The 26,758-nt window shown below is 46.4% G+C and overlaps 1 protein-coding gene across 1 annotated transcript in view; it reads right to left on the bottom strand.

Moving 5' to 3' along the window:
* ROR1 (receptor tyrosine kinase like orphan receptor 1) overlaps window positions 1-19,859 on the bottom strand; it is a 159,641-nt gene extending 139,782 nt beyond the window's left edge. Inside the window, exon 1 of the mRNA XM_071436918.1 lies at window positions 19,695-19,859. Coding sequence (XP_071293019.1) covers window positions 19,695-19,797 — 103 coding nt within the window. The 5' untranslated portion in view covers window positions 19,798-19,859. The remainder of the gene's footprint in view (window positions 1-19,694) is intronic.
* Between the last annotated feature and the right edge of the window lie 6,899 nt (window positions 19,860-26,758).

The following is a 26,758-nucleotide window of genomic DNA, read 5'->3' as shown; positions in this document are numbered from 1 at the left end:
TCCATATGGCACACCTAGATAGGTCCCACACTACTTTCAAATAAAGAAATCAATAAAAACGCTTTGATCTTGGAATTTCAGTAAAAGAGACATGTGGAAGAGCAGATCTCCAGCTTTTATTCCCAAACTTGCTATAGGGGTTTTTTTGGGAGCTCATACAAGATTTAACTTGTACTCCTCTACAAAAGGAAGAAAAAATACATAATTCACAGCAAAAAAAAAAAAAATCAAAATTGTTTGTAAACAGTCCTGAGCATCCTTGATCAAAACTGCTGCTAAAAAAATCAGTCACTTCTGGATACTATCACCAGAGAAATAAAAACGGAGTGCTCAATATTTCTTTTCGATGGAACTTTGAGAAGATTTGCTTTTTTCTGATGCCTGCCAAGCTGCAATAAGAACCATATTTTCTGCATGAAATTTAACACCCAGAAGAAACTGTAAAGGACCAGAGGGTGTCCTGTCCCTCTACACTTATTACTGCTGAGAGCTCCATGAGCATATGGAAAGAACACTCTCTGGGTTGCCTGGAGATGATGTAAATACAGATAAGTGCATTCATCTGTTTAAAAATGAGTAAAAAGAAAAGAAAACCTCCAGATCTTATTAAATAAGTTATCACAAAAATATGAAAGTACATCTTTGCAGCGCATCAGTCCAGGCACATCATTTTTCACATGTTTTATATGTTTTGGGTTTATGTGTCTTTTCCTTTAGCTGCACTTCATGTTTCTCAGGACTTGGGGAAAAAAGCAACCTAATATTTCTGACACACAAAATTTATTTGGGTACTTCCCATTCTGATCCAACACATATCAATGGCCTAAGCTACATATCATCAGCCTCAAGAAAACCATTCAAGAAACAACACCAAAGGATGGCAGGTGGTCAAAACCTGCTTTTTATCCTTTTTCTGCTTTCCATCATCCAGATCTTCCCACTCCAGCTCCCCCTAATCCAGGCAAAGTGAGTGCAAATATTGACTCTAATATAGAAACTGTGCACATTTCTGCACGAGCAGCTCCTCTTCCATCCCTGGATCCCTGAGAAAAAGCAGCTGCAGCAGCCCAGAGCAGGGGAAATCCAAACAGATTCTACTCAAGTACTGCTTTATGGGAGATTTAGGAGAGACCACAATAATCCTAAATCTGATCCCCTGCATGACACATGCCACAATTCCCTAAATCCAGTGGTTCTGCACACATCCCAGTGCTGCTGTGAGCACACTGTTCCCCAAGGCAGGCCTGATTTAAAGGCTCCCAAGTGATGAAGAGCCTCCCACATCACTCAAACGTTTGTTTTCCACAAATAGCTCCTTTCAAAGTGGAAAACTCACAGAAGAAAATGAAGTTGGCTCCCTTGAGTTCAAGCTGGAGATTTAAGAGTTTGTCCCCACTGCAAACCAGACTGAAATGGAGAATTGCAGGAGCAAAGCTGGGAAGCAGGAGTGGGGCACCAGAAGGTCCATGTGGGGAAAGGGCCTTGCCTGGAGCATCATCAGCTACAGAGAGCCTGTGCCAGACCCAAAATACCCAAAATAAATGATGTGTCTTCACAGCCAACCAGCCTGATTCATCTCTGCTGACTGAAGTGGGGGTATTTAAAACAAACTCTGGACAAAAATGCCTTTTTTGTTTACAAGACTTTGCTCTCCAAGTGGTTGTCTCTGAAGATGGCATTTTCCAGCCAGCTCAGGCCTGTGGATGCTGTGAGGGATCCTTTGGGAATGCACCTGGGTGGCTCCAGGACTCACAGCTGTGTCACTGTCACCATCAGAGCCCCAGTCCTTCCACAGGGGCTGTGCCATGGATCCCAAGGAAGGTAACTGCACAGGGAATGGGTTTGTACCCAAAGAGCCAATTCCAGAATTAGCCCTCAGCCTTCACTCCAAGCTGCTTTAGTGCAAAACTGCACAGCAAGATTAAATCTGCAGCAAAACCAGGATTAGTCCAGCCCAAGAGGAGGTAAGGAAGGACAAAGCTGTTCCCATCCCAGAGATCATCCTGTCACCCCCTTTTCCCTGATCTCCCTGCCTGCCTTTATGAAATTCAACCAAAAATTCTATTTTGTTATAGCCCAGTCTTAAAAGTTTGGATGTAACCAAAAGAAACCTCCACTGGGCTGTAACCTGTTAATGATACCGTGCTCTCCTCTGGCTCCCTGCCAGAGAGTGAACAGTGCCAACATTTGCAGACTTCCAACAGGAAATTAAATAACTGCCTTGTTGGAAATATAAACCCATTTACAGTGGTCAGGCTTGCATTTTCCAAAACAACGATGCAGTTTGTGCACGTAAAGCTCGAGGAAAATGTGTCAGAAGATTCAGCCAAGTGAATATGAAACAAAGCCTCATGGAAAGGTGTTTCACACAGCTCTCCAAATTAGAGCTTTGTCAGGTGTATTTCCTGCCCTGAGGCTTCTGGAGGAACAATTCTGGGCCCTTCAGTGAGTGCTGCACACACACATCCCCCCGTGGCTGAAGATTAACAGGGCTCCTGCTTATGCCATCATTTTCTATATTCTTCCATTTACTCCTCAAGAATTGTTTTGGGCAGCATACATAAAGTGCTGCTGTAGGCTTGGGAGAGCCTGGGCTTGATTTTTAACCTGTTTGGTGACTTTTGGTCAAATCTCTGCTCCAGGCCACTCCTCCTCCTCCCACAGAATCATGGAATCATGGAATCCTGGACTGGTTTGGGCTGGGAGGAACCTTCAAGCTCATCTTGTTTCAACCCTGACACCTCCCACTGTCCCAGCTGCTCCAGCCCCAATATCCAGCCTGGCCTTGGGCACTGCCAGGGATGCAGGGGCAGCCCCAGCTGCTCTGGGCACCCTGTGCCAGGGTCTGCCCACCCTCCCAGCCAGGAATTTATTCCTAATATCCACACCAAACCTCCTGTCTTTCAGTTTGAAGCCGTTCCCGCTTGCCCTCCCACTGAATGTCCTTGAAAAAAAGTCCCTCTCCATCTTTTTTTAATATATATTGAAAGGAGAGGCAAACTCCTATTTTAGCCACTGGAGTTTCACCACTGCCATCACCACCACTGAGATCTACACTGTGCAAGTTCCAGAGAAAGGAGTTTCCAGCTCCTTCCCAGCAGTTTGAACAGCCTGGACTGTGCCATAAACCTTGTCCAGGCCCCACAGGTGCAACACACAGTAAATATTATATTCTGGAAGCAGTATTGATTAGCAAATTTGACTCTCATCTTCACTGCTCTTCATCATCCAACTGTTGAAACTTTTTCCTCTGCTACCTCCCCCTCATCTCCCTGCTGCTGACGTTTAGTCAGAAATCACACAGAGACACAACCCAGGAGAGAAAGAGGCAGGCAGAATATTCAATATCTATATTCAATAACAGGAATATTCAGCAGGAACAGCAGCAGTAGAATTTCCACACTTAAAGGATTAGAAAACCATCCTTTTCACATTTTTGCCAGTACTAAGATAGTGATGGCTGTCGTGCTGTTCTCTAATATTATTGCTTTGTTGTTCTCCAATATGAATCCTTTGCAGCCCCCATGAGTGCAAACCAGCTCCACCTTTCCATGACTGAAACCTTGCCCACATTGACTGTAAATAGTCTGAAGCTGCAGGTACAGAATGCCCCCCTGCCCCCCACAGTGCCACCTTGTATTTTTGCACAGTAGGGCCTTTCATTCAAGGGTCTGAACTTGCATTACACAGGTGGGTAAACATGATTATCCAGCTTCACTTGGATTGTTGCAAGTCCATGGCAAACGTGCAGCAGAGTCATTCCCTGAAGGGCAGATTTCCCTGGAGCCAGCATTCAGCCCTCTGGAGTAAAAGACAACTTGCAAAAGAAAGAGTTTGTGGGATCAACCCACTAAGAAAGCTCCTCTCACTAATCAAAGTCATATGGAAAGAACTGCTTGAAAAAAAATCCCATTTCCTTAAGAAACTCTTCTAAAATGGATGGAAGAGTCACAAGAAGAGATTATCTATGTTTGGATTTTCGAGCCTCACCTCGAGTTTCATGTGTGTGTACATAAAACTGAGAGTTGTGCATGTATTTAATGCCAGTGAAATAGAAAGACACCTCTACATCACTGCTTTTTTTTTTTTTTTGCTCCTTCTCCTTCTGCTCTTCCACCACACAGGCTGGGTTGAGGCCCGTGGAAAACATGACCAGTGACAGCACTGCCCTGGCATGCAGTGATTTGCATCTTTCAGATTCCCATTCTGCAGAAGTCATTGGGCTTGGAGCAGGAAAACAGGCCAGGAAAAAGCAGCACATTTGCAAGTGGCAGGAAAAGCAGCAGGGGCAGAGCCCTAAAAAGCCTCAGTGAGCTCTTGGGTGCCCCACACAAGCACTAAGCAGCAGTCAGGTCTCACTTTCAAGGCTCAGGGGTGTAAATGAAAAACAACCCCGAGTCTCAGTCTCTTAGGCGCTGCTCCAGGAAGGCGCTCAGGCGGGATCTAACTTTAAACACAGAGCTGGGCCCGCTTAAATCTCTGCACTGTTTACAGCCCCAGCCTAGGGGTAAGTGCTCTGCTGGACTGGGGCCTTGAGCAGGGATTGTTATTGAACACTTTCTTTGAGTTATCCTGCCAGTTCCCGGTGCCTCAGCAAACTTCATCTCTTTCCCATCCGCTGCATCCCCTGGTGTTCCTTGAACAAACACAGATGTCCCCAGTTTGAGCACTGAGATTCTGCCACCACAGCCACCTAGGATCCAGCAAATCCTACATGCAAAGGGGACTTTTCTGCTATTTTCAAAAATTTCCTCGAGACAAGAGTAAATTAGCACCATTCACTGGCAACAGAAGAAAAAAGGCAAAGTGGGGCAAAGGGAGCTGATAGGAAAGGGGAAATCAACAAAACAACAACCTCCATCCCTTCATAGTAAAAAAGCCCATCCCAGTATAAGAGAGATGTGTTGTCTCAGAGGGGAGCAAAGAGAAAAGTTTTTCATAGAAACCACAACATCACCTACCATTCTAAAGTTATCATAGAAAGCAAATCAACCCGTTTCAATAAATCAATAACCTCTTAAACAAAAAAAAAAATTAAATACTCTCAAGAAATTAATAAGTAAACAGCTCCAGAGGAGGTAACAGCTGGAGGTGTTTTCCCTCCCCACAGCCACTGCCTGGGGAGGAAGATCAGCAGGAGGAGTTCTCACTCCTTGCTGTGGCTGATGAAACACCAGGCCCTGGCACAGGAGAATGTGCAGCAGTGCCCTTTTCCAGCCTTGCCCAGAGCAGCCTCCCTCCAGCCTCTCCTTGCTGCCATTGTCACAGCCCCCAGCCTCGGGGACAGCGCAGGGAGCCCAGGGACACCCCAGGCATGAGGCAGCACCACGGCAGAGGGACAGAGAAGCACCAGCAGCTCTTGGGCCTCCTCCCCATCTCTGCACCACAAACTCACCAACAGACAGCAGAGGAAGGATTGCAGCAATCAAAGGCAACAACTTTTTTCAAAGCAGAGCTGCAGAAACTGCTTGAACAGACCTCAGAACAGTCAGCAGGGGATCCCTTTGGAAAAACAAGACTCCCAAGGACCGTGAAGAAGAAAAACCACACTGGAGAGCAGAGATCAGAAAAGAGGAAAGAAACAGCATGAGGAGGAAGGAGTATCATGTGCTCTGCTAACTGCACCTCTTAATTAAAAGAACACAAGTGTGGCTCAGTGAAACAATGTGCCTGCACATCCCTGCTCCAGCACACATTTATAAAAGGGATGTATTCCTGCTCTTCCAAATGCTGAAGGGTTTCCATTCATCTGGCTGCAGCATGTTACAGAACTGCATTACAGCAAGTTAATCTCTAGAAAGGCTGGGCTGTTATTCATCTATTGAAACATAAGTAAGATATTATTGGTTTGGAAGCTGTCAAGACATTCTCTGTGTGCTGCAACAGGAGTCAGAACCAGACATTATTCAGCCCCTACCCAAGGCTTCCATTGGACACTGGAAAAATCAAAGACCAGAAATCCTTTGGGGTGTTGACATTATTTCCTAAACAAAATCATCACCAGTGTAGTTCCCCTTCACATAAAACTAATTTTATTTGAGATATAAAGCTTCTAATATAAACAAAGTTTCTGAAAGAAAAAACTGGTCAATCATTGCAGCTGCCATGGCAAATAATATTGCAGATTTTTAATTTGTTAAAAGCCCTACAAGGTCTGGGCATGTGAACATCTGTAACCCTGCTCCCCAGTACCTTCTCCCCTGAAAATTAAAGTGGATTTTTTAGATTTTTTTTAATAACCCGAGTCAGTAAAAAATGGAAAAGAAGAAGAAAGCATTAAAAACTGCATTGTTATTGGTGTGCCTGTGTTGTATTAGCCCAGACATGTCTGTGCTTGGAAACAAATTGATTGCATCTCTTGGTAAATCAGCCCCTCTGTGGAGAATGCACCAATCTCTCCCCAGATTAAAGAAGAAGCATCTGCTAAGAAACACAAACCAACTGAGGAGCTGGCACTGCTGCAGGACTTCATGGCTTGTGTTTCTCTGCTCTTCATCATGTGCATGTAAGGGCTGAAGTACCCCACATCTCTAACACCACATCAGGGGCTTCAGGTAAACCTCTAACTGCTCCATCTGTACAAAAAATGCATTTAAACTGAATTTTTAAAAATAAAATGCATGCAAAGTATGTGATGGAGCATTTATCATGGACTGTCTAACAATTCATTACCAGCAATGGGTACAGGATGCATTTATTCTGAATTTACTGGAGTGTAAGGAGGAACAGGTTTGGTCAAAATATCCTCCTGTGACTTTAAAGATCCAATTAAGCAAAGCAGATTCCCAAAATGAAAGAGATGTTAATAGAAAACATAGAAGCAGTTACTGGCTGACACAAGAATCCACTGAAACCCAAAGAACCCCCAGACCTTGACTTGCCCATAGGAATGATCCAGCAGAGCAGCTCAGAGGCACATCCAGAGTGGGCCCTGCTCCTCCCCAGGGATGGGAGTGGAAAAGCACCGTGGGATGAGCCCTCAAACCCCCCAGCATTTCTGAGCCAGCCTTTTACCAAAGCATTTCAAACCCCCCAGCATTTCTGAGCCAGCCTTTTACCAAAGCATTTCAAACCCCCCAGCATTTCTGAGCCAGCCTTTTACCAAAGCATTTCAAACCCCCCAGCATTTCTGAGCCAGCCTTTTACCAAAGCATTTCAAACCCCCCAGCATTTCTGAGCCAGCCTTTTACCAAAGCATTTCAAACCCCCCAGCATTTCTGAGCCAGCCTTTTACCAAAGCATTTCAAACCCCCCAGCATTTCTGAGCCAGCCTTTTACCAAAGCATTTCAAACCCCCCAGCATTTCTGAGCCAGCCTTTTACCAAAGCATTTCAAACCCCCCAGCATTTCTGAGCCAGCCTTTTACCAAAGCATTTCAAACCCCCCAGCATTTCTGAGCCAGCCTTTTACCAAAGCATTTCAAACCCCCCAGCATTTCTGAGCCAGCCTTTTACCAAAGCATTTCAAACCTCCCAGCATTTCTGAGCCAGCCTTTTACCAAAGCATTTCAAACCCCCCAGCATTTCTGAGCCAGCCTTTTACCAAAGCATTTCAAACCCCCCAGCATTTCTGAGCCAGCCTTTTACCAAAGGCACAGCACATCCCAAAGTTCAGTGCACAACGTTTGCCCTCCAAAGCTCCTCCAGCTCGGTGCCACAGAGGGCAAGTTTGTCATCAAAACACAAGAAAATAACCAAAATAACCAAAAAACCCACCCTAGCAAGCAGGCAGTAAAAGTGAACTTCCAAATATTTACTGCAGAGGTGATCCTCCTGCATCTTCAGGCACCCCAGGATCCAGAAATGAGCTGGGAGCCCCAGAAATAACTTGGATTAGAACTGGCCCAGGGCAGAAAGTGCTGGTGCAGGCCAGAAAGGGCTGCGAGACCCTCCCCTGCCAGGTGCACCCCTTTTCCAGCACATTTTCACCTGGGCTGGTGTCCAAAATAAACCACCCAAGTCCCAAATCCCAAACATCAAAGATGAATGAGCACAAAGTATCTGAAATGTTTCCTAGTTTGGCTCAAACTGGGAAATTCTGCACAACTCAGAAAGGATCAAGCTCTGTGCAACAGGAAGGAGACACTTGAAGCTGCCTCCACTTTCACTTCATCTGAACAAATGTTTGATAAATTCAGGCAAAACGGAAAAATCCTGAAGATTATAAAATCCTTTCTCTACATATACAAAAATCACTCATTTCATAACTCTGTGCAGTGATGAAAAAGTAATAAAAGCCAAAAAAGCCACGTAAGAGACTGAAATAGGAGTTGCTTCCCAGTCAAAGTTTAAAAGCACAGCATTAAACATTTCCTTTTTTATCTTTATATTCCTCCAAAATGTGAAAAGTTCTTGCTCAGAGAACTATTGCTCTCCTTTAAATGCACAAGAAATTATTAAATATAGGTTCCAAGAACAAATACTGTCTCAGGTTGCAGCAGCTTTCACCAAGTACTGCAAATGCTTTCCTGACACACAAATGGAGTTAAAATTTGGAAATTATTTTGAGTTCCACGTTCAGTCTGAGAAATATTCCTCACAGAAACAGTGTATTTTCATTAGGATTGAACTGATTTATTAGTAGCCAAATGAGATACCTTTTGTGCACATTTTTGGAGGAAGAATTGGGATATTATCATTAGGGTTGCTAGAGAGCCTGAGAACATATATGGAACAAAAAGTGCAACCATTTGCATTTGGCTGCTCGTTTGAACCCCGTGAATATTTTTGGATAATATTTTGTTTGGAGAAATCCAATCCCCCCCCTGAGCAGCGTTTTTCCTGTCTGCAGAGCCTGGTTTGTCCTTCTCTGGGCCAGCCCTGGAAGAGCAGCCCAGAGCTGAAGTGCACTCATCTTTGACCCCTGCAAGGAGCCAGCCCTCATCACAGCCCCATCAAACCATCCCTGCTCCCCTGGCCTTTGGAGCAGGGAGCAAAGGCAGCACTGCATCCTGCCCCAGGGCTCCAGCCCAAGGATTCCAGCTTCACACCTTCTGCACAGGCCATTCCCCAGCTCTGGGAAGGGGCAAGGCACAACCCCAGGACAAAAACCACCCCAGTGGACAAAAACCCCACAGGACAAAACCATCCCAGTGGGCAAAACCCCACAGGAAAGAAACCCACAGGATAAAAACCACCCCAGTGGGCAAAACCCCACAGGACAAAAACCATCCCAGTGGGCAAAACCCCACAGGACAAAACCATCCCAGTGGGCAAAACCCCACAGGACAAAACCATCCCAGTGGGCAAAACCCCACAGGATAAGAACCACCCCACTGGGCAAAAACCCACAGGAGAGAAACCCACAGGATAAAAACCATCCAGTGGGCACAACCCCACAGGACAAAACCATCCCAGTGGAGAAAAACCATCCCAGTGGAGAAAAACCATCCCAGTGGACAAAAACCCCACAGGACAAAAACCATCCCAGTGGGCAAAACCCCACAGGACAAAAACCCCACAGGACAAAACCATCCCAGTGGGCAAAAACCCACAGGAGAGAAACCCACAGGATAAAAACCACCCCAGTGGGCAAAACCATGTGGGAAACAGGAAAGAAACCTGTAGGAGAAACCTATGGGAAACAGGATAAAAACCACCCCAGTGGGCAAAAACCCACAGGACAAAAACCATCCCAGTGGACAAAAACCATCCCAGTGGACAAAAACCATCCCAGTGGACAAAACCCCACAGGATAAGAACCACCCCACTGGGCAAAAACCCCACAGGATAAGAACCACCCCAGTGGACAAAAACCCCACAGGATAAGAACCACCCCAGTGGACAAAAACCCAGAGGACAAAAAGCATCCCAGTTTAGGATGGTCCATTCGGATACCAGAGATGCTGGGAACACTCAGGAGTTGTAGCAGTACAAAATATTTCTCCCATTTCTTTAAGCACCACGTGTACTTTGAGTCCAACAATGTCCCTAAGAGGAACTGCACTTCTCTGTTTTTCAGGATAAAATATTCCCATTCTGTGTTTGAATTGTGTCTGGAAACAAACCAGCAAAAGCATTTTCAAAGGGGAAAAAAAAGTCGATTTCAGTCTAAAAATTAGGAAAATCTATCCAAATAAATTTTCAGCGTACTTTGTTTGTGTACTGGTGACAAGTGCCATCATTAGCAGGACTGAGTTCATTCTCTGGAGCTCTTTTAAGGCAATAATATCCCACACCAGGGGTGGGCACATCGTGACTTTCACGTGGAAAGTCTGCCTTCCTTTACACAGGAAATACTTCAGCTGGCTGAAAGCAACTGCCCACTAAAGTTACTGAAAGATTCATTACATGCATCCTCTAAAGGATGCTGGCAGAAAATCTGTCAGGCTCTGCTACTCAGATTGACTGTCTTAATCAGCACTGCTGAGTGACTCAGCCATAACCAAGGTCTTTAGGATCTTGTAGGATCTTGAGGACAGCAAAGCAAGTAGAGATCAAAAACTATTTCCCTGCTGCACCTCAGTCATCTTCAGTGTAATCCCCAACATCTCTGGTGTCAGTAATTCCCAGTAAGAACAGAGCAACAAACAGCAGGATAAAATCAAGCCTTGATACCTGATGAAATGAAAGCTAAATTAGCACAATAATCCTTCAAGAACATAAGTGCCTCCTCAAGGAGCCTGACACCAGCTTACACAGGAAGGGCAGAAAAAAGCCTATAAAATTCACTTCAGTGGGATAATGCAACAAAAGCTGAAGAAAGTTGAGCCTCCCATCACCACACATCCATCCCTTGCAACATTTCAAATGATTTTACAGTTCTCCTGACAGCTCTGTACATAGACACCTCTCAGAAATTACATGGAATATACACACACCTAATCCCCCTTGCACTGCTGAGACAGAATTCTTGCCCTCAGGCCTTGTCAGTTATTACAATTAGCCCAGGTGAAGTTACCCTCGATAATCTCAGGAGATAATAACTGGCAGCAGGAATGGGATAACAGAACATCCGACAATTACAGGCTTTGGGGAGGGGATTTCTGGAGAGCTGACACCAAAATAAACACCACCTGATGTACAGACCTGTGCAGGAGCCTGAACTCTGATTTCCCCAAAGCAGAGGCAGGGACAGCATTGCTGTCCCTGCTGTGACCCTGCTGGATGGGCTGTGGTGCCTGAGGCCTCACTCATTTACTGACACAGAAAACTCCAGTTAAGACTTTGCTGCTGCATTCTGTCAAAACTTTCTGGAAAAGGGGATTGCTTTAGAGCTAACCATGGATTTGTTAAATTGGCTGTACCAGAGGTACTCCACAAAAAATATGAGCCCAAAAAATTCACCCAGCCTTCAGAATGACCTTGGATGAGAGAACTGAGCAGGACTGAGTCTTCTCCCCTGGATGAGGGAACCAAACACAACCCATAAACTCAACAGAGCAACCTCAAATGTTCAGATTCCCAAAAATCCATGTAAAGGTGCCCTGCTTACAGCAGTCACTTTGACCAGGAGATATTGTTACCCTACAAAGGCCTCATGGCAAGGAAAAGCTGTCAGTTTGCAGGTGGTCTCTCCTTTATTGCATGAATTCCCTGAAAATTCTCTGTCCTGCTATCAACCCTGAGACCACCTTTTTCTCTTTCCCCCAGTACCAACTCTCAGCTTTTGAAGTTTTCAAGACAGATCAAAGAACCTCCCCAGAACCATTAGGACCTACAGAAATGTTGAAAGCAGAGCCACAAGTGTGATCAGTGCCAAATGTGGCTCCCCAGTGAAACCAGTTCAGGAAGGAAGGAATGGCCCAGTTCACCCAATGCCCAACCTAATTTGTCTCACTCTGAACAGCTCAACCAACAAAATATTGATATTGACATTCCCTGGAGGTTTGCAGCCTGAAATGAGAGGGGTTGGGCACACAGCTCCTCATATCAGGACCATATTTGCTGCTGGAAAAAGTAAAATACAACAGATTTTAAGAGAAAATTGTGTAAGTTCTGCACATAAAATACTCTCAAGTTTGTGAACATTTTACTGCTGCTCGGGGGTCAGAAATACTCATTAGGATTTAAAGAAAGATCAATCACAAACAGAATGCAAGAACATAAATCACATCCTACAAACAGGCTCTCAAAAGGAGAAGGGCAAATCAGATACCATCCCTCCCTATAGAACACAAGAAAATCAGGTCAGTATTTTCTTTTAATCCCTGATGAAATATAATTTTGCTAATAAGATTCTCCTACAGTGAGAGGATGCCTTTACAGCTTCTTCCCTTGTCTGGGCCTCTTTTTTGGAGAATTTGTGTAGCAGAGGGGAGTGAAAGGAGCAAAAAACCCTTTAAGGGTTTTTACCAGGGTGTCCCAAGGCCTTCCTAAAGCTCTTTGCTGTACTAAGAATGCAGTTTATACACAGGTAAATGCTGCTGTTCTTAATATATTGAAAAACACTTTTTTTTTTTTTCAACACAGAGCAACAAATCCTGCACAGAAAACATAATGACAACATCCAGCTTATGGGAATGACCCAGAACTTGGGAGAAAAGGGGTTTGGAGCTCCAGTGGTGCTCCACTGCTGCATCCACTAGAATGCACTCTGTTATCCCACAGCAGGTTTCAATTATTCATCTCTTAATCAACTTCAGATTGACTTCTTTAAAAGGATGCAATTTTAACAATAAATCTCATGGACAGTGTTAATTAAAAGCTAAATCTTGCCCTGAGCTGGACGCCCAAGGTCTATGAGAATGTTCACAGCCCATTTATTTAGTCCAGCATTGTGTCAGTTATTGAATTACAGTAAATTAAAAACACAGTGACAGAGCAATAGCTCTGAAATAAGCGAGGCTTGTTGCATCTCACTTACAAAGGTTGCCAGACTTGGGCTCTGTCAGGCTGCCAAGAAAAGTGAATGTAAAAGTCAGGGGCCCTCAGTTCAGAAACATCCTCTGGTGAGCATGAAGTGTTTCAGCCTCAGAGATGCCAGCAGGCAGAAGCAAAGGTCCACCACGAGCCCTTCCCTGGCCTCCTGAAAGCATTTCATGATATAAATCCATCTTCCTGGCAATCAGCTGGGAATGAAACGTCCTCTTGTCACTGTAGGTGAAACTCACTGAAAGCAGAGCTCAACGTGGTGCTCTCTCCACTCAGCACGTTCTGGAGAAAAAGAGATGTCTCCATCGTGCTCCAGATCTTCATGAAATTCACAGAGAGATAATGTGTTTTATAAAGAAAAATCCAAACATATGGAATGAATAATTAGCATCTACAAAAAAGAATTAAAAATGAAAAGGCGCGGAACGCTTGTTACTTATACAGCACATCAAGTACTTCAGAGTAAACAAAACAATTATAAAGACACTTCCTTTCATTGGCAGCCAAGTTCATTTTGGAGAAGAGATGCTCACCCATGATAACTGACCCCTTACAGGAAAAACTGGGAGAGGCAAGAGCTGTTGTAAATACAGTGCAGCCTGCACAGGGCTCAGACACACATGAACTCCCAGAGGTGCCAAAGGTGAGATATTCCCTGTACAGCCAGGATCATTCCTCTCCAGGAGGAGAAAGGTTGGAAGAGGCTCTGCAAAGAGGACCTCACCTGAGGAAAACCAGGTCTAGTCTTAGTTCTAACACTGATTTTATTTTTTTATTGTCTGCCCAAGCTTGTGTGTTCCTGGGACCCCTGTGTGCTCACAGTCACACTTATCTTTGAGGACAGAATGACTGGAGCTGAATGCAGAGAGAGAACACACCCCCTCTACACCTTAAATGTTCCACAGGAGCAGATGGCAACATGGTAAGAAGTAAAGGTCCTCAAGAATGTTGAAATTAAGGCCACCCAGATCCCAATCCCTCCTTGTCCAGCACATGTTCCTGCTGTGCAGGAGCAGCCATGGTGTTCTGTATGGACCAGCCACAGCATGGACAGCCTCAGGCAGCTCATTACATTGACACCCTCCCTCCTTTAAAGCTCAGCTTAGCATCTTCAGGAGGGACTGAGCCGCCAGACCAGCCTTGCAGAGGAGCATCCACACTGTGGCTGTGGAAGAGCACATCCTTCCAGAGGCAGCCTCGAGTTCCCAGGGTAGGAAAAGCACCCCCTGCTCCATTGCAAGTCTCTGGAGGGAATGTGTGAGGAGGTTACAAAGCATTTTTCCCTGGCTTATCTCTGATCTCTCCATTTCCCATGGCCTGCTGCTGCTCCAGCTCCCAGCTCCACCACTCCAGCTCCTTCCTGGATCTGCCTGGAGCAGATGTTCAGGGCTGAGCAGCAGACAGACAGAGCATCTGGGAACGGGACAGGGGGACAGCCCTGGGAGGGAAGGAGCAGAAGGTCACAGGAAGCCCTTGTGCTGTATCAGTTTCAGCATATGACCTGAGCAGCTTGAAATAAAATGCAGGCTTCCCCCAGAGCCTGCAGGAACTTTTCTCAAGAACTCACCCAGTTATGAAACCTTCCCAGTGCATATTGGGATGGCAAAGTCCTAACTTAAAGCTAGTCCCAAATATCTGTGAGTGAGTGAAAGCACATCTCTGCACAGCCCAGAGCATCAGCAAGGCTTGCAGAGACCATGGAACATCTGCACAAAGTCCCCAGCACTTCTGCTCCAGCTCCTGGGGACACTGGCTGCCTGTACACACAGGGACTTGCCTTGTTTGTTATTTTTTAGCTTTCTGGGACACAAAAAGCAGACAGATTTTCTCTGCCTTCAACATTCCCAGGGCATGATAAATACACCCAGGATTCCTGTCTCCAATGTGACATCATAGAATCACAGAATCCTGAGCTGGAAGGGCCCCCAAAGGTTCATCCAGTCCAACTGCTGGCCCTGCACAGACACCCCAAGAATCCCACCCTGTCCCTGAGAGCATTGTCCGAATGCTCCTGGGGCTCTGGCAGCCTTGGGGCTGTGCCCATTCCCTGAGGAGCCTGTGTGGTGCCTAAACACCCTCTGGGGGAGGAGCCTTTTTCCTGATACCCAGCCCAAACCTCCCCTGACAGCCTCAGCCATTTCCCAGAGCCACTGGTAACAAGAGCAAAGAGATCAGAAAATCTCAGCTGGGCTAAGCCAGGTGGGTTAAGCCAGGCCTGGACCAGCACCCCCAAACTGGCACATCCCAGCCAAGAGGGACACAGCAGCCAGCCCCCACCAGCACCATGACCCAGGACATGTCCTGCAGGACCATTCTGTGCTGTCCTTTACCCTCTCTGATCAGCCAGACCCCACTCAGCTCTCCAGAGGGGTTTGTTACAACAGGGTATCAAGCCCAAAAACCCCATGGAACTTGGTGAAGCAGCAAAGCAGCCTCGACCTGAGCTTTCTCCTGCTCCTGCCCAGGGTGTGAGCTCCATGGAGTGAACCAGCAGAGAAAGGGAGAAGAGAAAAGAGAAAAGCAGAGAAAGCCCTGCACACACAGCCCTGGCCCCACAGCCCATTTATCCCTGGCAGTCCCTCCCCCATGCCCTCTGCTCCTCTTGGTGACCACTCTGCACCATCATTTCCTCAGGAATCCTACCTGACAATCATCCTCCAAATCTGTGTCCATCCCACCAACAGGAACCATGGGATTCTTTCCACAAGCTCTTCCTTTCATCTCCTGCCCTGCAGATTTACTTGGAACCAGTGGCACTGCAGTGTCTCCACTTCTCCAGGAGGAGATCCTGGAAAGCAATCTGCCTCACACTGGGATGCTGGCATGGAGCAGGCTGAGGTTATTGCTTTCCTCACTAAAGGGTTCCTTTCTCAAGCTACTTCTTTTCCCCAAGCTGCCTGATTTGGCAGAGCACCATTTTCAATATTGCACTGCATTAGAGTCCAAATATAGGCAAGTTCTTTTCTTTTACATTCTATTCCCTGGCAGACTTCAAAGAACTTCACTATTAAATAATAGCAATATTTAGAGCTTTATCATCACACCACACACTAGTATAACATAGGTATATATTTAAGCTGAAATGATTAAGTTTTTCCACCTTGGCAAACTTCACAGTGTAGCCCCAATTCAATGACATTAAACGTGTCCAAGCCTCTCCATGCCACACTCCCAGCAAGGACAGCAGTGACTCTGCTTGTAAACAGACAGGAAAAAAAAAATCAACCAAAAATCTGTAACTTCCTCTGCAGCACCTGACCAAATGAAACCTTACAGCAAATGTAGAATTTCAGGAATTGTAAAGCACTTCATCATAAAGGATGTGAAACCACAGAAGCATCCTCAGCTAACAGCAGCATTTTGTTGTTATTTACAAAGAATCGTTGACAACTGCTCTCATTTACTCATTTCACTGCTGTTCCATTTATAAATGTGCAGATTCGTTGACTTTCAATATCTCCTTGATTACAATGAAAAAGAAACAAGAGAAGCCCTGCAAAGTCCCTTCATTATTCAACCCTTTGGGGCTGGGGCAAACCCAGAATTTCTTTGAGTTCAGCTTTGGGGAGCTGATTTCCAGACACAGCACGGGGTTTGCTCATTTTTAAAAGCAGGAACCTGGATCAAAGACAGCACCTTAAGAGCAAAAGAAGCGGATTTGCTGCTCGTTTAAGTACCGGGATACGGGGAACGTGTCACAATGCAGGCTGGGTGTGAGAGCTGCACCGCGGCCCGGCCCGTGTGAGACTTTCCAGCTGTGCCAGCAGCAGCAGCAGCAGCTCCGGGACACCACCCAAGGGAGAGCACAGGCAGGCAGCAGAAAACACCTCGGACAAACAACTCCTGCTTCTGGAGACACAACGCTGCACACAACGACAGCCAGTTTGCAGTGCAGGAGCACTGAGGGGTTCTCTGGATTCTTGTTGCCAGGGCTTGGGGAAGGAAAGGTTTGCGCTTTTTCTTTTGTCTGAGTTAACTTTGCTTCTGGCTTGCAAGACAATCGCTGTGTGTAAAGCAGCTGCATTTAGTTAGAGATTTTTAAAAAGAGTTTTCAGCTCTGAGGTGCTCTTTGGAGTCCCAGCAGACTGCTGGATTTCTACATCTGTTTCTAAAGAGCAGGATCCAGTGTCACACCTCAGGGAAACCCTTTTCTCCCCCTCTCTTTGCCTACTTAAATCCATACACAAGCTTTAAAATACTCCCCTGCCTAACTCTCATTTGCAACACTTTAAATCCCGGCGAGGACGTAATTAACACAGCAGTTTCAGGAGAAGTTAATTATGGAAACAAAGAAACGATGTCCTGAAGATAATTTGCTGCTACTTCAAGCCACTTTTGTCAAGAAATACAAGGCTACAACCTCAAACAGTGACATCTACCCTCATCCTCTTAGAGGCTTAAGGCAACAAAAGCATTTTGTTTGTTTTAAAACTCATTCCTGGATAGGCTGAAGCAGCAGCCCGTGACCCAGGGATGAAACAATTAACCACAGGGACTAATCAAGAGCTGTGGAACTTTATCTCACAACTTTCAAGGAAATCAGCAGCACCCCTACAATCTAAAACACAATCTCGAGATCTGTGGGTTTACTCCAAGCTTTTAAAATGTTTTTCTATTACTCACACTTCTTTCATTGTGACTCCTCACAAAGTTCCACGATCTGGAAGAACAATAATCGAGCTGAACCGGGAATATCCAGAGCCACATGCTGCAGGAAACATCCAAGCTGGAGAGGTGCTGTTCCTTAAATTGACATTAACTTTGTGGTTTCATTTGGAACGCTCGGGCCAGCCCCTGGGCACCCTAAAGGCAGTGAATGGACAAAGCTTCTGGGGTTGCTTTTTGCTCCCTACGAGGAAAGGTCATGGACAAAAAGGCAGCAGCAGGAGACAGGGGTCCTCATTCTCTTTCTGAACATGTCAGGGTTAAAGGGTAGGGACTGAAGATTCCATCTGGGCTGGGTTTCTGATAGAGCAAATTCTATTTACCCACCCACTACAGTCACCTTAAAGAAAGCTGTAAAACATTTTAGAACAGGCTTTTATCTTTGTTTGGTTTTTTTTAATTGGTGTTGGATGTTCAGGTTCCCTTATTCTTCCACAAAACCTAGTATGTGGTTGAACGTGTAATAGATGTCTATCTATAAAAAAGAAATAAATCACTTGATCTGCCCATGAATCCACGCTGTAAGCATTTGCCAAAGATATTATTCAAAATACAGGAAATACTTCACTGTGGAAAGTAACTGTACATAATCACAGATCACAGTCCAGGCTGGAAGGGAACTGGAAGCATCACCTGGTCCAGCCTTTTGTGGGAAAGGGAGCCTGGCTGGGATTATCCACTCTCACCTTGGAAACCTCCAGCCACAAGGATTCCACCACATCCCTGGGGTGGTAATTCCAGCGAATTATTGTTCTCACTATAAAAAACCACTTTCTTATATCGAGCTGAAACCCTTCTTGGTGTAACTTGTACTACATGAGCTGTACTGTAATGATTACATTAAGATATAATGACAATATTCATATATTCACATGTTAATTTTTATAATTACATAATATGAATATATTCACATAAAGGTGAATTCAATCTCTGATAGGTACTTCCCAGCAGAATGCACAGAAAATAAGCAATTGTCTGTTTCAGACCCAATGTGATCAGTTGCTTTATGTTAATGGGGTTTTATTTTTCCCTTCCAGGCTCTTTGAAACATGAAAAAAAACCCAAAAAACTTGATGTGCCCTAAAGCTTTGAAACTATCTGAAAAACCAGGGGGGGAAATAGCTTTTTTTGCCCCTTTAAAAAATACAGCTATTTGTTAAGCACAGCCAGCACTCCCTGGAGACACTAGAAAACGACTTTTGAAAATTTTCCCATTGAGATGTCATGAAGAATTCCCACCCCGAGCTAGAACTCATTCAGCCATTGAATGTGCACCACGAGGCTCCCGGGACATGGGGAAGTCATTCCAAGAGATCCACTCCCTCTCACAGTGCCGGGAACGGCATCCTCGGGGACAGCGGCACGAACCCAGGCTCGGGGACACGACAAGAGAGTTTTATCTGTTAGCTAGCTACGAGCACATTTTTAAAGGCAGTTATCCCACAGTATTTACAATTTTGGCTTCTCCCATCAACTTTCTCTCTTTGGCATTCACTTTTTTTCACTTCTTTAACTATTAAATGCAGGCATATTATCAAGCAGCACTTCTCCGAGGTGGGTTGTGATTGAAGTACCCACCACAAACCACTCTGGAGGAGCCGGAGCTCACGTACATCCAACTCTCACTGAAATTCTCATGCAGGCGTCCAAAAACACTGCTCACTTTTTACTGACTTGGCCTGAAGGAATCAGGCTTTTTCCAATTCCAGCTATCCCAGATCCAAGGTCCCTTTATGCCTGGGTTACGCTATGTTTTACACATAAATCCCTCGCAAAAAGGCTGGAGTCAGGACCTCGATAGAGCAGAAGGATCGCGGGATAAATATCACTCTCTAAAAGCAAAGCGGAGACGCTTTTTTTGGTTGCAAATAAATAAACAGATAAATAAATAAACATTTTTTAGGAGTACAAAGCGGGTGGGACGGCGAAACAGGCACTGAGAGCGGATCCGAGGGCCGAGTCCCCAGTGCGGTAACACACCTCGGGCACCATCAATCACGGACCGCAAAGCGGGACCGCCTGGCAATGCTTGCGCTGGGAACGCTCACCGGCCCCAACACTTGGAAAGAGCTTTTTTACGAAGCAATTAAACACGGACCGAGCATAAAACCCCGCGCTGGTTAACGGGAGGCGGCGCGGGGCTCCCCTCGGTGCCGGCCCGGCTGCTCTCCCTCATCCCGCCCGGGACCGCCGCCCGCCCTGTCCTGTCCCCCTTACCTTGCGTGGCGTCCCCGGGCTCGGCGCGGCTCCCCGCTCGCAGCAGCAGCAGCAGCGGCAGCAGCAGCGGGAGGCTCCCGTCCGCGCCGCCCGGCTGCTGCATTCCTGAGCCGGCGCTGCTCCCGCATCCACCGCGGGGCCGCCGCTCCTCCGTCCCGCGCTGTGCCGGCGGGCGGGCGGGCGGGGAAGGCGGCGCGGGCGGGGAGGGAGCGGGGCCGGGCCCGCCGCCCTCAGCCCGGCCCGCTGTCAGCGCTGCCCGGCCCCGCAGCGCCCCCGCGCGGCCGTCCGCGCCGCCCGCCGCCGCCATTTTGTCCGCCCTCAGAGCCGCCCCTCAGAGCTGTGAGGGCGGCGGTGCGGGGATGTCGCGTTCCCTTCTGAGGGACAGTTCCTGCGGGATGGTCGCGTTCCCTTCTGAGGGACAGACCCTGCGGGATGGTCGCGTTCCCTTCTGAGGGACAGACCCTGCAGGATGGTCGCGTTCCCTTCTGAGGGACAGTCCCTGCGGGATGGTCGCATTCCCTTCCCCAGGGACAGCTCCTGCGGGGATGTCGCGTTCCCTTCTGAGGGTCGGTCCCTGCGGGGATGTCGCGTTCCCTTCTGAGGGACAGTTCCTGCGGGATGGTCGCGTTCCCTTCTGAGGGACAGTCCCTGAGGGATGGTCGCGTTCCCTTTTCAAGGGTCGGTCCCTGCGGGGATGTCGCGTTCCCTTCTGAGGGTCGGTCCCTGCGGGGATGTCGCGTTCCCTTCCTCAGGGTCGGTCCCTGCAGGATTGTCGCGTTTGCAGGGGAACCCTTTCCACAGAATCGCCTGCAGGATTATCGATTGTGTCCAGCCTGTGAGCAGACAGAATCACAGAATCGAGCTGGAAGGGAGCACTGCGGGTGATGTGGTCCAGCCTGCCTTCTCCACCACCCTGGTGCCCATGGCATGGGGTTGTGCCCAGAGGGTTCTGGAATGTCTCTAGTGAGGGACACTCCACTCTCTTCTCTGGACGTTCCATTCCAGTGCGTGGTCATCCACACTGGAAGGGTTTCCATCCCTTCCCAAAGGTCTGCCCCACATCCCGTAACCGCAGTCTGTGGGATTACTGCACTCTGAGGGGCACACTTTCACAGAATCACACGAGTGTTGAAGTTGGAAAAGACCTCCAAGACCATCAAGTCCAACCTGTGATCCATCCCCACCTTGTCAACCAGCCCAGACCTCAAATATGCTTTCCCCTCTCTCTGGTAACTGGAAACCAAGATTTTGGGCAGGAGGGTTGGAGTTCCCTCCTGCCAATGGGGGATAACATTTTTGCTGGAGTTGGAGGACATTGCCAAAGCTGGTTGAAGCTCCTAGGAGTGATAACTACTTTCCATCCAGGAGAATGATCACATTTCTGGGATGCTTAGATTAGGTTTAGGGTTTCAAAAGTCAGCAACTGTTTAATAAAAAGCTCATAAGTAGAGTGGAAACAAGGACAAGATTAAAGGAATTTCCTCCTCGCTTCCTGCTAGATCAGATCCCTTAGGCTTTTCTTCTGCCATATGAATCTTGTATTTCTTGTCAGACACTAACAGAGTTTCAAGAGGAGGAAGAAACCCAGATAAACATCTGGCAGCGTGTTAGGGAAGGAGATTGAGGTCTGGAACCTCCTTCTTCTCACAGATACTAACATGCACATGTACCTCCTCTCACCAGCCAGGAAAAGGACAAGAGATTATCCAATTTCTCAGGAAAACTGGCCAATAAACAAACAGGGATGAAATGGACGAGGTGAGCTAAGGTTGATGTGTTTTAGGATCTGGTGTGACACATGGAAGGGACTTTCAGCTGCTGGCACCTGAGTGGAGTTTCTGCTGCTTTAGGTCCTTGAAGTTCCACACCCAATCCAGGTGAACAAGGCAGGCCCAGCTCCAGCCAAGACCATCAGGCTGGTTCATGATGGCAGGTGTGAGATCAGGCTGAGAAAAACAGCAGCTCCAGGGCCATTCCTCAGGGACCATTCCTCAGGGACCATTCCTCAGGGACCACTCCTCAGGACCCATTCCAGCAACACGGGACATTCTGGACACTGGGGCTGCTGACAGGTCCATAGGGATGAGCCAGGTCTGAGGGGGAGCAGGGAATGAGCCAGGTCTGAGGGGGAACAGGGAATGAGACAGGTTTGAGAAGGAACAGAGAATGAGACAGGTCTGAGGGGGAACAGGGAATGAGACAGGTCTGAGGTGGAACAGAGAATGAGACAGGTCTGAGAGGGAACAGAGAATGAGATAGGTCTGAGGGGAAGCTGGGAATGAGCCAGGTCTGAGGTCAGTCTGTGCATCAGGAGGGTCCATAGCCCCACCCAGGGATGCTGCAGGGACAGACTCTGAGAGGGCCAGGGCTGAGCTTAAAGAGAACCCCAGCAAGGTGGAGTGGGACTCATTAAGAGCTCTGAGTGCCCTCAGGGGCCTGACACTTGTCCTGGAGGCAGGGAATGGCAGGAATAGCAGAGCTGTGCCAGCAGGAAGGCCAGGCCATGCAGCTGGGATTGCAGTGCTGCCCACCAGCCCAGGCTTGCCTGCCCTGACCCCCTGAGCTGACATTTCAGGTTACTTCTGACTGATCTAACAGCGAGCTGCCCGCCAGAAAACCCCTCGTGTGTTTCCTTGTGCTCCCCCAGGCCAGTCCATTCCATGAAGCCTCTGGTGAGAGGGAATGGGAGCTGTGTTCCCCTGGATCAGCAGCTGGGTCTGATTCCCCACAGCTGCCAGAGTGTTGGATCCAGCAAAGGTGAGGGGACCCTTCTGCAGGGTCTCCACTGAGCCGCTGCTCTTGGCAGCAACTGCTGCTACACCTCTTCAGCTGCGAGACAGGAGTGTTTCCTTCATCCCTCTGAAGTAAGATGTCCACAAGATCCAGATTCCTCTGAGCTGGGCACATGGGTAACCCACTAAAGACACAAAAAAAGTCCGTGGCAGATGCAGAAACTAAATGCAGATTCTCCAAGTTCTCTTTTAGCTTCGAAGTTTTAGCTCCATGCAGCGTGAGAGGATAAATCATTTATAATTAAAAAACAAACCACTTATTTTTAGCTGCAAATCTACCAAAGTGCATGCAATTAGCAGATATAAATCATTTCCTGGCTCGCAGGCTGCTCAGCACAGCACATAAATGAAAGTTAAAACATACGTTTGGGGAATACGTGGTACATCTGCTCTCAATCTGCAGCATTTGGAAATCAATACAAATATTCTCCCTGCTTTAACTTGCTGCAGTCTGTCATCCCACAGTGGAAGGGCTAAAAATATATGAAACAAAGGAACTGGAGTGGACACAGCCCTAAAGACCCCAAAATGGATAGCAGGGAGAGTCCACAGTGATCTGATGGCAAAAAGAATTCCAGGTAGGGGTGAGCACTGGCCTGGGAGGACAAATTGGAGTTTCTCCTCCGTGGTCTCAGGATGCTTGGGTGATGAAGTGCACACATAAAGCTTCAGAAGGTGACTCTGGGGGGAAGAATCAACCATTTGATACATGGCCACATATTTTAAAACAACAACAGGCTTGTAGTCAATATCTTTGTGGAATTAGTTCCCGCAGGGAAAATGTATTATCCACAAAACTTTCTTCTTCTTCTTTTTTTCTTTTTTTTTTAATGAAAAGATAGCAAAGAAGCTGTCTGGGAATGATTTGTAAGTACAATAAACCTCACAAGAGGATGATAAGCAAAGCATTGTAAGAGAATCGTGTCAGAAGTACAGCAAAATAAAAGAGAAACATTACACATTTGTAGTTACTGACAATGTGTGTTCTTAAGTATCATGTCACATTAGAAAAGAATCCTTGTTTTCCTTTCCAGCTTTCACTAATACTCCTATTAATCTATACCAGATTTTTTGATTCCACCATTTGAGGCCATATCAATCATCCTTTTCCCCCTTGAAATTCAACTGGAATTACACCAGCGTGTTCAGGCTTCCAGAGTGGAAGCTGCAAGTGAGGGCACAACTTCCCTGGATTCCCAGAATCTGTGCATCCATGGAAAGACCTAGTGTAAATCTGATTTCACCATGGATTTTTAAATTATAAGGTGGAAAAAAACAGTTTCTGTTACATTTAAAGGTGGAAGATTTAGACATAACTTACACTGAGTTCTTTAGGAAAGGAATTCTGCCTGATTCAGGTGAAATCATTGTCCACTTAGTGCCAGCTTTATTTTCCAGTGGAGTTTCAGGAGCAAGTACAGCATAAATAACGTGTTTCTTTAAAAGGGATGGAGATATGGGAATAAAGAGTTTTCTATTTGTTCTTTCTTTTTCTATTTTATTCTGTTCTCCTGTCCTGAAGGCAGCAGGCCAGGCCAGTGAGGAGGAAGTGCATTTGTGCCAGTCTTTGCAACAGCTCCATCTCCTCAGGTGGGACTTTTCCTTTGCTGTGAGAGGAAAATAAAGGCTCAGCAGCCACAGGGAATGTGGAAGGGAGCACTGTGGGGTCAGGGGACAGGGGTGGCCCTAGGGAATGGCACAGGGAGCATCAGGAGCTGCAGGTCAGCCCTGTTCAGATCATTTTGTTCAGTCTGTGGTCTGGGAGCACTTGGAGAATTGGCAGAAAATTACAGAAAAGATGAAAGGAAAAGCCTTGAAATAGACCACAATTCTTTCATGTGTGGATTACACTGGAATTTTTTATATACAAATAAATATACATATATTTATATCTCAGGAGGACTCTGTTCTTTACATCTCTGAATTGCATACCTCCATAACATGAAGTGTCACCCTTCTGGGAAAAAGAGGGTGACAACAGGACACAAACATCAGCAACTATTTAATAACACATGCAAATATTGGCACACTTATTACACATTAGTTTTGTTGTTGCTATGACTTTATTTTTTGAACTGGCAGCCCAGCCTTTCATGGCAGTTGACATCCATTGTGCTGGGCACTTTGGAATTGTTCATTTAAGGGCACGGTGCAGTCAGTGGGTGAAGTGTGTGACAGCAACAATTCCAAACACTCACCCAGGCTGGGCATTCACACCTCAGGTGCTGAGCTTTGTAATTATCCTTAAAGGAAACTACAATTATTTGATGTCATTCTCATTAGCTCCAGCAGGGAGCCAGGAAAAGAAGGACATGGATTTACAGCTCAGTTTGGACAGGACCAAGTTGTCCTTTTGCAAAACACCTCAGGTAGTTTCAGGTGAAATTGCTCCATAGCTTCCAGGTTCCTCAGGCAGAATTTGTTTGCTTCTTCCAAAAGGAATCAACCAAAATCTGAAGGTTATTAGGGCAGTAGTTTGGAAAACTGAACCAATATTACACCCAACAGTCATAATCCATCACTTCCCACCACTTGCAGGGAGCCCCAGCCCTTCCTGCCAGGGCATCTTCAGGATGAATGAGGAGATTTCATCACCTTCCTAAACATCCTCATCTTCGTGGCCAGGCACGTGAGGCAGTAAAACACTTCAATGGTAAGAGGAAGGAGAACACCACAATTTTTGCAGGAGAAAAAGAGATTCCAGGGCTGGTGGTTTGACAGGTTAATAGGAAGGCCCCTAGTCAGCCTTTACAATTTATTTACTTTCAAGTCTACTCAGGGATTTGGCATCTTAAACAGGTTTTTACTCCAACAACATTTCAATTTACCTTTAAGACTTCCAATTAAGACAAACACAGGGGATCCAGGGCTGGAATTTGCATGGAAGTTAGCAGGGGGTTGGCAAAGCCCTGATAGCAGGGTTTAGGTATCAGCTTTATAGACCTGTATTGTCCTATCTAACGTCTCGTATTTTCCACTCATTTTGCATGTAAAACTTTTATTGCTATCAGCGTGAGTTTAGCACAGAGCTAACCCAGAGCTGTGCCCCAACCTGAGCTGAGGTACCCCATTCACTTAGAACAATCTGGCTGCACTAAATCTTTGTGGTGAATGTTTGGTTTAGCTCCCCCATAAACCCCATCTGCTGGATTTATATATTTTGGCTCCTTTTCTTTGGGCTCTGGTGGCTGCATTTGCGATGGGTTTAAGTGACTGCGATCCCAGTGGCAGCAGCAGCAGAGCTGCAGCACAGTGGGGATTTCTCCTTGTGTAAATACAGAGTTTTGTCTGGCAGGATGCTGAGGGCACCGACCTGCTGGGGTTTCAGTGAGATCCCGGAGGGCTCAGCACCTCCAGGGAGAAATTCCAGCCCCAAGAGTGTCTGTGCTCCCTCTCTATGGCCCTTTGTCCCAGCACACAATGCAGCTGCTTATCTCCTTGTGAATCACAAACACTAAAATGTTTATTTTCCTGTCTTATGAAAGCTCACTTCTATCTGCAACAAGGAATTATGTCAATTATGAGGATGATGAAGACATCTCCTTCCTCTAAAGCTCTGTGAAATTTAGCTTTCTCTCATGTGGGTGTGGGGGTTTTAAATAAAGTAGTATTTCAATAATGGCTTCAGTGGGATTCTTTAATTCTTTTCCTCTATTTAGAGTTGATTATTTTTTTAAATCCATTTCAATTCCAGTGAAAATGGCTCTGATCTGATAAAGGGGATGAAGTCACTGCACAGGCTTACTATTTTATTTCCATAAGGTTTGAAAGTTTTGTTCCCTGCAGTGTTTTGGAGCCCAGGAGTATTCATCTGTTTAGTAAAAGGAAAGTTCTATGGAACAACATTTGGTCACTGTTGTCTGAATTTCATTATTCTGTTCTCCAGACTAGCAGAGGGGAAAAGTGCAAGTTAGCTGGGTCACAGTCTGAAATGTGAGAGCAGTCAACTTTTTCTGAAGTTTATGGGAATGAAAGGAAATTTAATACTGTTCAAAAGAAAGATTTAAAGTTGCATCATGTGAAAACAATTGGAGAAGTTTAATCCCGAGGTCTTGGGTTATTTGGTAACTTACATGACCATTTGTCAGCCTGCAAAAGATGAAGTTGGCTTTGCCTCTGTTAACAGTTGGCCTCTGTTTTGGGGTGGTTTTGCAGTGCCAAAGGAACAAACAGGAGTTACAGTGGCTTTGCAGAGCACTGCTCCTTCCATTCTTGTGCAGCTTCCAGCTCCTGTGTTCTGCTGGGCTCCTCGGGCTCTCCCCCTGCTTGGGG

This window comes from Agelaius tricolor, unplaced genomic scaffold, assembly GCF_023055355.1.
Source record: "Agelaius tricolor isolate 1412-34295 unplaced genomic scaffold, bAgeTri1.0.p SCAF_11, whole genome shotgun sequence".
Classification (NCBI taxonomy): Eukaryota; Metazoa; Chordata; class Aves; order Passeriformes; family Icteridae; genus Agelaius; species Agelaius tricolor.
This window is presented reverse-complemented; position numbering and strand designations above follow the sequence as displayed.